Here is a 12,066-nt window from a genome sequence, read left to right on the forward strand (position 1 = left end):
GTGTGTGGAAACCTTTCCTCCTTCACAGCTCCCTCCCACTGGTGCAGGTCCCGTCCCTATTCTTTTGTCTCTGTTGTTTCTTTTTTCTTTTGCCCTACCCTGGTACATGGGGGGTTTCTTGCCTTTTGGGAGGTCTGAGGTCTTCTGCCAGCGTTCAGTAGGTGTTCTGTAGGAGTTGTTCCACGTGTAGATGTATTTCTGGTGTATCTGTGGGGAGGAAGGTGATTTCCGCATCTTACTCTTCCGCCATCTTCCCGGAAGTCTCCCTAGCGTGTTTTGAATGGAATTTTATTTTGTTGACTTCACTCAGCAGTACTACATTACTCTGAAGATCCTCTGGGTTTTTTTCCAATTATGAAAATAATTTTTAAATTAATAATATTCAAATAAATGTCATATTTAGTGGAGGATTTTACCATGGATTTTAAAGGGCCATAGCTAACGTTGGCGATGATGAAAAAACAAATAGATCATTCAGCTTTGTGGTTTTTTCCTAAGACATTAATTGCCTTTATTCTTATGTAACATCCTGTTCAGTGTGTTGTAGTTTAATTACTTATGGAACTTTTAGAAATCCACCTATACTGCATAAACAGTGACCTATTTGTCCAGATCAAATATGTAGCAGCTGTTTGGTATTGGTGTGAAATTATAATATTTGATAGCACTAAGTCCTCCAGGCACTGCCATTAGCATGCATGTGCAAGAGCAGGGTTTTTACCTTGCTTGTAGGCCACTGATAAGATTTAAATGACTGTAGAAAATTTTTGCTCCAGGGCAAAGAACTCAATAGAAATCCATTTATATAACTTGTGTGTATGGTATTGAATGACACAAACTAGTAGTGGAATGTAGTCATTCATATGTAAAGGTGGTTCTTCCAGGGAGCTGCCTGGGTCTGATAAGGGGGAAAAAAAAAGGCAGTGCTTTTATAGTCTGTGTTTAAGCCGCCCAAGAATTACCCTCACAGATACTACTCATTACACTATTTTTCCATCCAGCAGGGAAATGTGTCCACAGGCAAAAGTATCTTTATCTAATGTTGAAGTGATTGTTGTTTTGCTGCAAAGATAGCTTCTGGAACTGCTGATGTGATCCTCGTAAAAATGCAAATTGTATTAACTCTACTGCTGCTTATCAGATGTGGGAACTTCTGCCACTAAGCAATGCAGTGTGATCAAAAGAAGGACAATTTACATCTTGGCTTGAACAGCATTTCATAAATAGATTTTTATCTTAACTATTCCACCTCTGCATTCTGAACCCATTTTAGAGAATAATTTATATTAAGGTTAACATAATTTACTTTAAAATATTGGGTATACGTACTTGGAGCAGTTCACTTTCACAATTTTATGGACGTAAATTTAAAATTACAGGAAGTCATCATTCTATAATAATCTATTTCTAATGCCATTCCAGTGGTTCTTATGGCTTAAAGATGATTAGATGGTCAGCGTGGATCTGACTCCTCTTCATATAATCAAGAAAAGAATTATTGCTTGATTGTTGTTTCAATATATTTTTTTTCAAGGAAAAGGATGTTGTTTTTTTGTCATTTGTGGTGTACCTATATAGTTTCTAACTTTTAAAGCAGGGAGCCATGAGTTTTAACTAGGTATCTGTGTGCCATTTTAATTCTAAGTTCTTCCTTGATGACAAGGTAAGGAGACAATGTTCTAGTCATTAAGAAATATTTCTTTTTCCCTTTTAGTGCCCCTTCTTTGTTGATGCCACTTCCTGGAACTAAAGGATCAGCTTCAGTGGATAAATATGCTGTGTTTAAAGGAATTGCAGCTGACAAGTCCTCTGAAAATACTGTTCCATTTGGAGGTAAAAACAGTTCATAAATTCATGAACCTATGAATGTAAATTTTTGTTTTTAGTGGTGACCTTTTATGGTGAATGTCCTTGAGCTATGATCTTAAGGTTCCTAACCTTAATTGGGCTTCTGTCTTTTCATCATAGAGCCTGGTGATAAATATAGTGCTTTCAGAGAACTTGAACAGACAGCAGAGAGTAAGTCTTTAGGTAAGTTTTTGTTTCCTTAAATGGATAAATTATTTCAATTTTTAATAAGAGATTTTTATGGTTCTTTCAGTAGCATCCCAAACATTCTTTTATTTTACTGTGTGGTTGTTTTTGTTTCGTTTTGTAGCTCTGGAAATTACAAGAAAGAAAAATGTGGTTCAGTTATTAAATAATAAAATAATTGATAATTTAGAAAAATTATTTTCTAAAATTTAGGGCAAACCCCAAATCAATGCAATTTCCTTTGAAGATAGTGCATTCCCTTTCACTGGAACCCTTCAAGCCAAGTTAGACTCCTGTGAACCTATTTTAACACCTTACTTGCCTTGGTTATTTTAACGCTCAAAACAAGACTTGAGCTTTTGGCAGTGCAGCAATCTGTGGACTGTGCCATAGGCAGCAACCAGTCTTTTACATCTCAAGATTTTCAAAATTGGCTGTAATTTAATGAGTAGAAGTGAGAGGGCTTTGTGTGCCTGTGTGGTTCCTATCTCTGATAGAAGGGCTTAAATAGAGTAGAAGGGAATGTAGAATGATAATTTGAGAGCCATATATGTAAAGTCATATTTGTGGCTAAATCCTACTAGAACCCTGTTGTGTAGGATTTAGATAATCCATAGGTCAGATGATGTCCTTCAAAGCTTAACCACGCATGCTGTGAAATTTGTATCCTCTACTGAGGAGTTCTTCCTGGAAACAGTACCACATTCTACCTCTCTATATTGGACAATCAAATTTGGAACATCCTTCCACAATCATTTGTTCTAACCCTTTTCTCCGAGCAATGGGGAGGGCGTGGGGAGGTGGGGGGAAATTACAGGAAAGGTAAGGTGTATGTGTGAAAGTTAAAATAGAAAGTGTACTGCTTAAATATCTCTAGAAATATTCAATCTTTTACAGCTCTTAGGTTCTGGAAATGTTTCCTTGTGTTTCATTCAAGCCTTTAGGATGTAATAACTTTCTTCCTCAATGCCTGTATTAGGTACTAGGAGTACAAAAATAAACCCCAGAGGAACTTCTGGTTTGTTAATTTGGCATTTACTCCTAGCAATGTTTTTATCAACTCTTGGGCCAAGGCAAGTTTGGAGTAAAGAGCATGGTTTAATATCAGTGTTCTTTATATACTCTGGTATTAGTGATTGTATGATATGTATGTTATTCCTGGGAAACACCGTGGTGCCACCAAAATGTAAGCAGCACATCTTAGCCCTGCTTTTGCAGTACTTTACGAACAGAATCCCAGATAGTTGTTAGCATTGTTGTGTGCTTGCTTTCATTCCTGTCTTACCTTTAAGGCTTTCCAGGGAGAGATGCCAACTTTGTTCATTTTAGGAGAATATATTTTTTTCTACTCTCATTAAAAATACAGGGCTTCCCTGGTGGCACAGTGGTTAAGAATCCGCCTGCCAATGCAGGGGACATGGGTTCGAGCCCTGGTCCAGGAAGATCCCACATGCCGCAAAGCAACTAAGCCCGTGCACCACAACTACTGAGCCCGCATGCCACAACTACTGAAGCCCACATGCCTAGAGCCCATGCTCCACAACAAGAGAAGCCACCGCAGTGAGAAGCCCACGCACCGCTTCGAAGAGTAGCCCCCGCTCACCGCAACTAGAGAAAGCCCACGCAGCAACGAAGACCCAACGCAGCCAAAAATTAATTAATTAATTAATTAATTTAAAACTTAAAAAAAAAAGTGGACTGAAAAGCTACCCATGAAGTCATATGCTTAATGTACCTCCTGATAAGCAATCTTCCAGTGTCTGCAACTAATTTATTTGCCCAAAAAGCCCCTGTGTTTTTGAACATGTAAACCCACCCATTTTTATTTCTTTTTAACCCTTTCACCCAGCTTACATTTCTAATGGAAACGTTTACAATTCATCAGTAAGTTTAGTTTGCTGTGGTGATTTCCTTTATAAAATAACCAAGCAAAACTTGTCAGTTTCACAGATATTTTAAAGCAGCACATCAAAAATTTAGGCTGTGACAAAATTGACTGCTTATTACCTTTTTATTTATACAAATAATACAAATATTATCAGTGATGTACTTGCCTAAAATTCTAGGGCAATTTTTAAAGTTTTACATTTGCTTCTCCTGTCAATTTGTGAAATTGACTTTAGTTTTATTAGTGGTATGTATAAAAACATAAAATACAGAAATTCTGACTGCTGTTCTTCTCTTTCTAAAATTTCCCTAATATTAAATAGATTTCTCTGTGTTGATAAATTATGCTGGTGAATTTGTTAAGTAGCTCAAATTAGGGGGAAAATAAGCTTCCATTATTTTCCATGCTTTTTTCTTTCTTTTTTTTTTTATAAATTTATTTTTAATTTTATTTATTTTTGGCTGTGTTGGGTCTTCATTGCTTCAGGTGGTCTTTCTCTAGTTCTGGCGAGCGGGAGCTACTCGTTGCTGTGCACTGACTTCTCATTGCGGTGGCTTCTCTTGTTGCAGAGCATGGGCTCTAGGCACGCAGGCTCAGTAGTTGTGGTTCGCAAGTTCTAGAGCGCAGGCTCAGTAGTTGTGGCACACGGGCCCAGTTGCTCTGCAGCATGTGGGATCTTCCCAGACCAGGGCTCAAACACGTGTCCCCTGCACTGGCAAGCAGATTCTTAACCACTGTGCCACCAAGGAAGCCCCCATGCTTTTTTCATATGATGTATCAAAGTATATACCATGTTATAAGCACAATATATTTAAAGCCTGCATTATTTAAGTGACAATTTGCAGAATTATATTTTGGTTTTACACACATTTTTATAGTTCATATGCTTCTGTATTTCACTTTTAGGGAAAAATAGAAATTTAAAAAATGGATGAAAAAATTAAAGCTTGTGTTTTAATTTATAACTCTCCAGAAATGACATTCATATTTTTAAATAATAAGTGATGTTAGTATAGCTATATTTATATGTGGTTTATCTCTGGTTTTCATTATCTGGTATAACCTAGTGGATTTTATGGAAGACCTTCAGGCATTATTCAAAAACTGAGATCATCTGTGTCCTAACCTTATGCCTATGAGTGATAACATTATTGTGATAATAAAGAATAAAAACCCCATTAAGAACCATGGGCCCAGATTTTTATTAGTATCTAACTGCATCTATTTAATTATTTATGAGAAATACCTTAGTACCTATTTTCTCTAACTAAAAAAAATAATTTACAAAATGCTGTCAGTAACCCCATCCTCAGAGTAGCACAATATAAACTAAAGTTTAAATCTGATCCTCAAAATTTTTTTAAAAACTTATTTATTATTTATTTATTTATTTTTGGCTGTGTTGGGTCTTCATTGCTGCACGTGGGTTTTCTCTAGTTGCGGTGAGCAGGGCCTGCTCTTCGTTGTGGTGCACAGGCTTCTCATTTCGGTGGCTTCTGTTGTTGCGGAGCACGGGCTCTAGGTGCGCGGGCTTCAGTAGTTGTGGCATGTGGGCTCAGTAGTTGTGGCTCACAGGCTCTAGAGCACAGGCTCAGTAGTTGTGGCACACGGGCTTAGTTGCTCCACGGCATGTGGAATCTTCCTGGACCAGGGCTCGAACCTGTGTCCCTGCATTAGCAGGCGTATTCTTAACCACTGCAACACCAGGGAAATCCCCTCAAAATTTTTAGTAATGGAATTGGTATTCAAATCCCTTTGAATTGTAATAAATAAGAATAAATGCTGATTGGTACAGTGAGATTGCTGATTTCAAGAAAAGCCCAAGTACTCATGGATTTTTTGGGTAAGATTCAGCTTATTTGTTGGAAAGTGTGGGGGGAACTACTTTATAATGTGCCCTTAGCAAGAATGCTTTGCAAATAAGCAGATGCCTTTTCAGAATTTTTCATCAGATCCCTTCAAATTAATGCCTCAATATACTTGAGCAAAACCACATAGTATATAACCATAAGCTTAAGTGCCTAGCTGAGCAGAGTCTTGTACATCCTAAATATTAGATGCAGGATTTTTCATAATACTTCATTGGTACCTGTGATATTTTTTTTCTGATTGATCACCATGTAACACATTTTATCTTTAAAGGGCCACTATGTATTTTAATATGCCTCTCTTCAGGAACGTCCAGCGCCTATTTCCTTTTTTTTTTTTAATTAATTTATTTAATTTATTTATTTTTGGCTGCGTTGGGTCTTCATTGCTGAGCACAGGCTTTCCCTAGTTGCGGCGAGCGGGGGCTACTCTTCGTTGTGGTGCAAGTGCTTCTCATTGTGGTCGCTTCTCTTTGTTGCAGAGCACAGGCTCTAGGTGCACGGGCTTCAGTAGTTGTGGCATGCGGGCTCAGCAATTGTGGCGAACGGGCTTCGAGTGCAGCCTCAGTAGTTGTGGCAAACGGGCTTAGTTGCTCCGTGGCATGTGGGATCTTCCCGGACCAGGGCTCGAACCCGTGTCCCCTGCGTTGGCAGGCGGATTCTTAACCACTGTCCAGTGCCTATTTCTTATTCTCCTGTATTCTTGGTTGGCTAGCAATAGTGAGAAAACATCCTTAGCGCAATGCTTTTGGACAGCTGAAGGCTCTGGCACAGACATATCATGTCACATATCATATCACACTGAAATGAGCAAATGAAAATTGTGTGATATGTGTGCTCAGTTTGATTTTTATTTATTTCCCTATCACTAGCCTTCAGTGTGGATACAAAAGGGATATTTGGTAGGGATATTATTAAACTATGGTTAAATAATGTGAAGCCAGTGAGGGAAAAGTCTGTAATATGCTTGTACTTTAATATGGATCATGGGATTTTCAGCTCACCATTCTTTTGTATTTGGTTGTGTTTTTTCTTTCAGGAGAAAACTTTGCAGAATTCAGATCTGCGGGAAATGATGATGGTTTCACCGATTTTAAAACCGCCGATAGTATCTCACCACTAGAGCCACCAGCAAAAGACAAACCTTTTCCGGCAGCCTTCCCCTCAGGAGCTATCCAACAGAAACCACAAACACAAGTGAAAAATCCTCTGAACTTAGCAGACCTAGATATGTTTTCCTCAGTTACTTGCAGCAGCGAGAAACCATTGTCCTTTTCAGCTGCATTCAGTGCATCAAAATCTGTTTCCTCACGACCCCAGCTTGCGGGATCTGTGGCACCCATGACGACTTTGGCGTCAACTAAAACTTCGAGTTTGGCTGATGATTTTGGAGCATTCAACCTTTTTGGGGAATATTCTAGTCCAGCATCTGTTGGGGAGCAGGATGACTTTGCAGATTTTATGGCTTTCAGTAATAGTTCTGTTTCATCTGAGCAAAAGGCAGATGACAAATATGAGGCCCTTAAAGAGGAAAGTAGTCCAGTTCCTCTAAGCAGCAGCGTGAGCAGCACAGTGAAGAATGGCCAGAACTCTGCCGCTGCATCTACCAAATACGATGTCTTCAGACAGCTCTCTCTGGAAGGATCGGGACTAGGTGTTGAAGAGCTGAAAGATAACACTCCTTCAGGAAAGAGCGATGATGATTTCGCTGACTTCCACTCCAATAAATTTTCTTCCATGAACTCGGACAAATCCCTGGGAGAGAAAGCAGTGGCTTTCAGACACACCAAAGAAGACTCTGCTTCAGTGAAGTCCTTGGATCTCCCTTCCATTGGTGGCAGCAGTGTTGGCAAGGAGGACTCTGAAGATGCACTCTCTGTTCAGTTTGACATGAAACTGGCTGATGTGTTCTTAACCAGTCCAGTGCCTATTTCTTATTCTCCTGTATTCTTGGTTGGCTAGCAATAGTGAGAAAACATCCTTAGCGCAATGCTTTTGGACAGCTGAAGGCTCTGGCACAGACATATCATGTCACATATCATATCACACTGAAATGAGCAAATGAAAATTGTGTGATATGTGTGCTCAGTTTGATTTTTATTTATTTCCCTATCACTAGCCTTCAGTGTGGATACAAAAGGGATATTTGGTAGGGATATTATTAAACTATGGTTAAATAATGTGAAGCCAGTGAGGGAAAAGTCTGTAATATGCTTGTACTTTAATATGGATCATGGGATTTTCAGCTCACCATTCTTTTGTATTTGGTTGTGTTTTTTCTTTCAGGAGAAAACTTTGCAGAATTCAGATCTGCGGGAAATGATGATGGTTTCACCGATTTTAAAACCGCCGATAGTATCTCACCACTAGAGCCACCAGCAAAAGACAAACCTTTTCCGGCAGCCTTCCCCTCAGGAGCTATCCAACAGAAACCACAAACACAAGTGAAAAATCCTCTGAACTTAGCAGACCTAGATATGTTTTCCTCAGTTACTTGCAGCAGCGAGAAACCATTGTCCTTTTCAGCTGCATTCAGTGCATCAAAATCTGTTTCCTCACGACCCCAGCTTGCGGGATCTGTGGCACCCATGACGACTTTGGCGTCAACTAAAACTTCGAGTTTGGCTGATGATTTTGGAGCATTCAACCTTTTTGGGGAATATTCTAGTCCAGCATCTGTTGGGGAGCAGGATGACTTTGCAGATTTTATGGCTTTCAGTAATAGTTCTGTTTCATCTGAGCAAAAGGCAGATGACAAATATGAGGCCCTTAAAGAGGAAAGTAGTCCAGTTCCTCTAAGCAGCAGCGTGAGCAGCACAGTGAAGAATGGCCAGAACTCTGCCGCTGCATCTACCAAATACGATGTCTTCAGACAGCTCTCTCTGGAAGGATCGGGACTAGGTGTTGAAGAGCTGAAAGATAACACTCCTTCAGGAAAGAGCGATGATGATTTCGCTGACTTCCACTCCAATAAATTTTCTTCCATGAACTCGGACAAATCCCTGGGAGAGAAAGCAGTGGCTTTCAGACACACCAAAGAAGACTCTGCTTCAGTGAAGTCCTTGGATCTCCCTTCCATTGGTGGCAGCAGTGTTGGCAAGGAGGACTCTGAAGATGCACTCTCTGTTCAGTTTGACATGAAACTGGCTGATGTGGGAGGAGATCTTAAGCATGTCATGTCTGATAGCTCTTTGGATTTACCAACAGTTAGTGGCCAGCATCCTCCTGCTGCAGGTGAGGAATTGGTGAGATTGCTCTGGTGATGGTGATATAGATTTCAAAGATGGTTCTGTGGGTGTTGATTTACAGAAGAGGAAGGCTCTGGCTCTTAACCCTTATGAATGTCTAATAATTAACCTCGTCATTGCCAGTCCCCTTAAAGCAGCGTTGAATTGGATTCTGTGGATACTTGGATATGTGGATACTATGAATACAATGAAACTTAGATTGGATAGCTAAGATATTTTTACGTTTGAAATCTAACACCAACTTGGTGTCTGAGGCACATCAAAATCCGCTGCTGAATGAGCCACACATTGCCAGAAATTTTATAAAGACTTTTGCAGTGTCAGTAATGTTCCTCCATTTCTGTGAGTGAAGTCAATGTTTCCTTCTCCATTTTTCTCTCTTGGGTATATTTGGCAGCTGCCAATAGAGTATTCTGTTTGGTTTATAGAAACCGACTCTTGTTAGGCCAAGAAAGTAAAAATGTCTAGCCAGTTATACTGCAGTTTTGCCACATCCCTATAAGAGAAGAGGGCAAGAGCTTGTATCTGGATGCCCTGTGTGCCAGGGTCTGGCAAGGAGGAGGGCAGGAGTTGTTAGTGGAATTGAGGTACGGTTTTCAGTGTTAACGCTATTACTGGAAGTAGTAAATTGTCACACAACTGTAGCCGGTAGATAGGGTACCTACTAACTTTCTCGTAAAATGTTTGAAAACATCTTAGAGGAGAGCCCTCTTTAAATTCCATATGGATTTACATGTAGCAGTTGATTCTCTAGTCCAACCTCCTGTCAGAAAAACTAGATTCCCAAGTGTCCTAGTTTTTATTTTGTTTTGTTCTTTGATATGTATATAGAAATACAAACCTATTTTGTGGCCTTTAATAATGAGAAATATCTCAGCATTACTGTATTATTCCAGAAAATGCATTATGCGCACGAAGGGTTCATTGTCATTTAACTAGAGAGGGACACATAAGACACTCCCAAGTTTACAGTTTCAGGAAGAGATGGTAAAGTATGGCGGCTTTTGCATATATCAATTTGGTAAGTCAGAAAACAAAATTGCATCCATCCTTTGGCTATTGAGATGTTAGAGGTCTTCTTAAACAGGGTGCTGAATTGGGAGCAAGGTATCGGAGGAGTGACGTGTTCCACAGGCTACTTGCCAAGTGCAGTGGGCTGTCTGCAGGGCTCCTTGTGCCCCTGACTGTCTACTTCTTTTTCTAATGTACGCTTCTTCAAATGTTCTCCTTTTTTTTTTTTGCCGCTGTTTGTTTGCTAGAGTGATTTTGTTTCTTTTTTGTATGAGCTGCTTGAGCTACAGCAGTTGGTTGCAAAGTGCTCCATTTTCTGAACAATAATATTGGCTTTTTATTTTTAAATCTCATAACATGTATACTAGCCTTTTGGGCTCTGAAGTTATTAATTAGAAGCTATTTTTCTGAAAGTGAATCTATATTCTTTCACAGTGCCAAACTAGATTTCTTTGTGAGACGAGTCTAATCTGCGTTTGGGAGGGTGTCGTCTCTTTTTTTTTTCCATTTGGGGAGGGGAGATTGGTTTCATGACTGAGCTTGTTCTGATTGACCTGTTAAAATACTCTTCTGTGCTCATGTCCTTTTATGTATGTTTGGAACATTCCCAGCTTGGAACCTGTAACGTTCAAGCCAAGTTTCTTCAGTTTGAGGATATTCTTAAAAGAGGATTGTTCCCTCCTTTTGATCTGTAAACCTCCTGTCCGAAAGGAGCAGTATCCCTTTAGAGTGGTTGTTAAAAGGGGTTGATGTCTGACCAATGAGCTATATCGTTCTTGAGCAAAACTGCTGCGTGAATGTATTGAAGAGGGTAAATGGCAGGGACTTCTCCAGTGCAACTTGGTTTTTCTTTATCCTCGTTTTGACGCACAGTATCTCTTGCTCTCTTAGTTTGAGGGTTAAGGGTACTTTTTGTTGGAGAAATAAGAAGTGGGCTGATAAAAAGAGAATAAAACGTAGTAGATTATCATTTCTGAACCTTAATCCTGTTTAGAAACCCTAACTCGACTCTGAAGGGGATACTGTCTCTTTTAACTCTTGCTATAATTCTTTGTATGGAAGGTAGATAACACTAATAACATTGCCTGATTTCTCTGCGTATTATTACATTTAACCCTTTGAGCCCTTGCTGCATATAATTTCAACTAGGCTGCTTTTGTCCCCCCTCTAAATTGAATCTCTCAGCCCTAAAGCATCTTGATGTGCAGTCATTAAGATCATCTGGTTTCGTTGGCAGCAAGAGCTGCCCCTCATTTGTGACATTCTCAAAGGGTTAGCAAGGCTTCTGTAGCTACCTGCCTACCTACCTACCTGTAAAGTAGCTCTTCTTTGACATTGCAAATCTTTGTATTTTAATCAGCGCTTTATTATTATTTTTTGGCTGCTTTTCTGATGTCTTTTTTTTCAATTTAGACATTTCCTGTGTGAATGTGCCTTTTCAAACTTGCTTTGGTATATTCCTCTGCGAATACCGATCTGCATGCTTATTCTGATGACTTTTTTCCCAGCTCTTCTGTACCACTCTCTTTTGTGATCTGTAAGTCTTAACGTTAATAAATAATTCTTTCACACATTTTGGAAGTGTGGGGATGTGTGTAATTTGTACTTTTCCAGGGTTAGACCAAAGAAATACCTGGTCAGTATCAAGTTTAAACCCTCCTGTGGTTAGAGGGCTTTTTCCCTTTTGTTTATTTTGTTTCTTCAAACACCTTTCTCCTAAGAAAGTTATTGGTACATTTTAGCCTTTTCCCCTTATAATTCCACGGATATAAATTTTTAACATGGCACTGGATTAAAATGTAAGTTAAAACATTTTAAAAGATAAGTGTAAACCTTACATTACTTTACGTAATAGAGAGAAATTTTATTCCTTACTTCTAGTGAAGATTTTATTGCTTAGTAAACATCACAGAGCCTGTCTCCACTAGGAATTATACTGTGACGAGAAGGGGAAGACCTAAGAGTATAGTGTTGGGGAAAGGGCCATATCTATTAATAACTAGGTATATATAAATTT

General features: G+C 39.3%; 1 protein-coding gene across 1 annotated transcript in view; it reads left to right on the forward strand.

Annotated features, from left to right (window-relative positions):
• The window catches only part of SYNRG (synergin gamma), a 92,699-nt gene that overhangs the window by 48,667 nt on the left and 31,966 nt on the right, over positions 1–12,066 (forward strand). The window contains 3 exon segments of the mRNA XM_007464882.1: positions 1,715–1,833; positions 1,969–2,031; positions 8,077–9,024. Coding sequence (XP_007464944.1) covers positions 1,715–1,833; positions 1,969–2,031; positions 8,077–9,024 — 1,130 coding nt within the window.

The sequence above is a fragment of the Lipotes vexillifer genome, unplaced genomic scaffold (assembly GCF_000442215.2).
Source record: "Lipotes vexillifer unplaced genomic scaffold, Lipotes_vexillifer_v1.1 scaffold788, whole genome shotgun sequence".
NCBI lineage: Eukaryota > Metazoa > Chordata > Mammalia > Artiodactyla > Lipotidae > Lipotes > Lipotes vexillifer.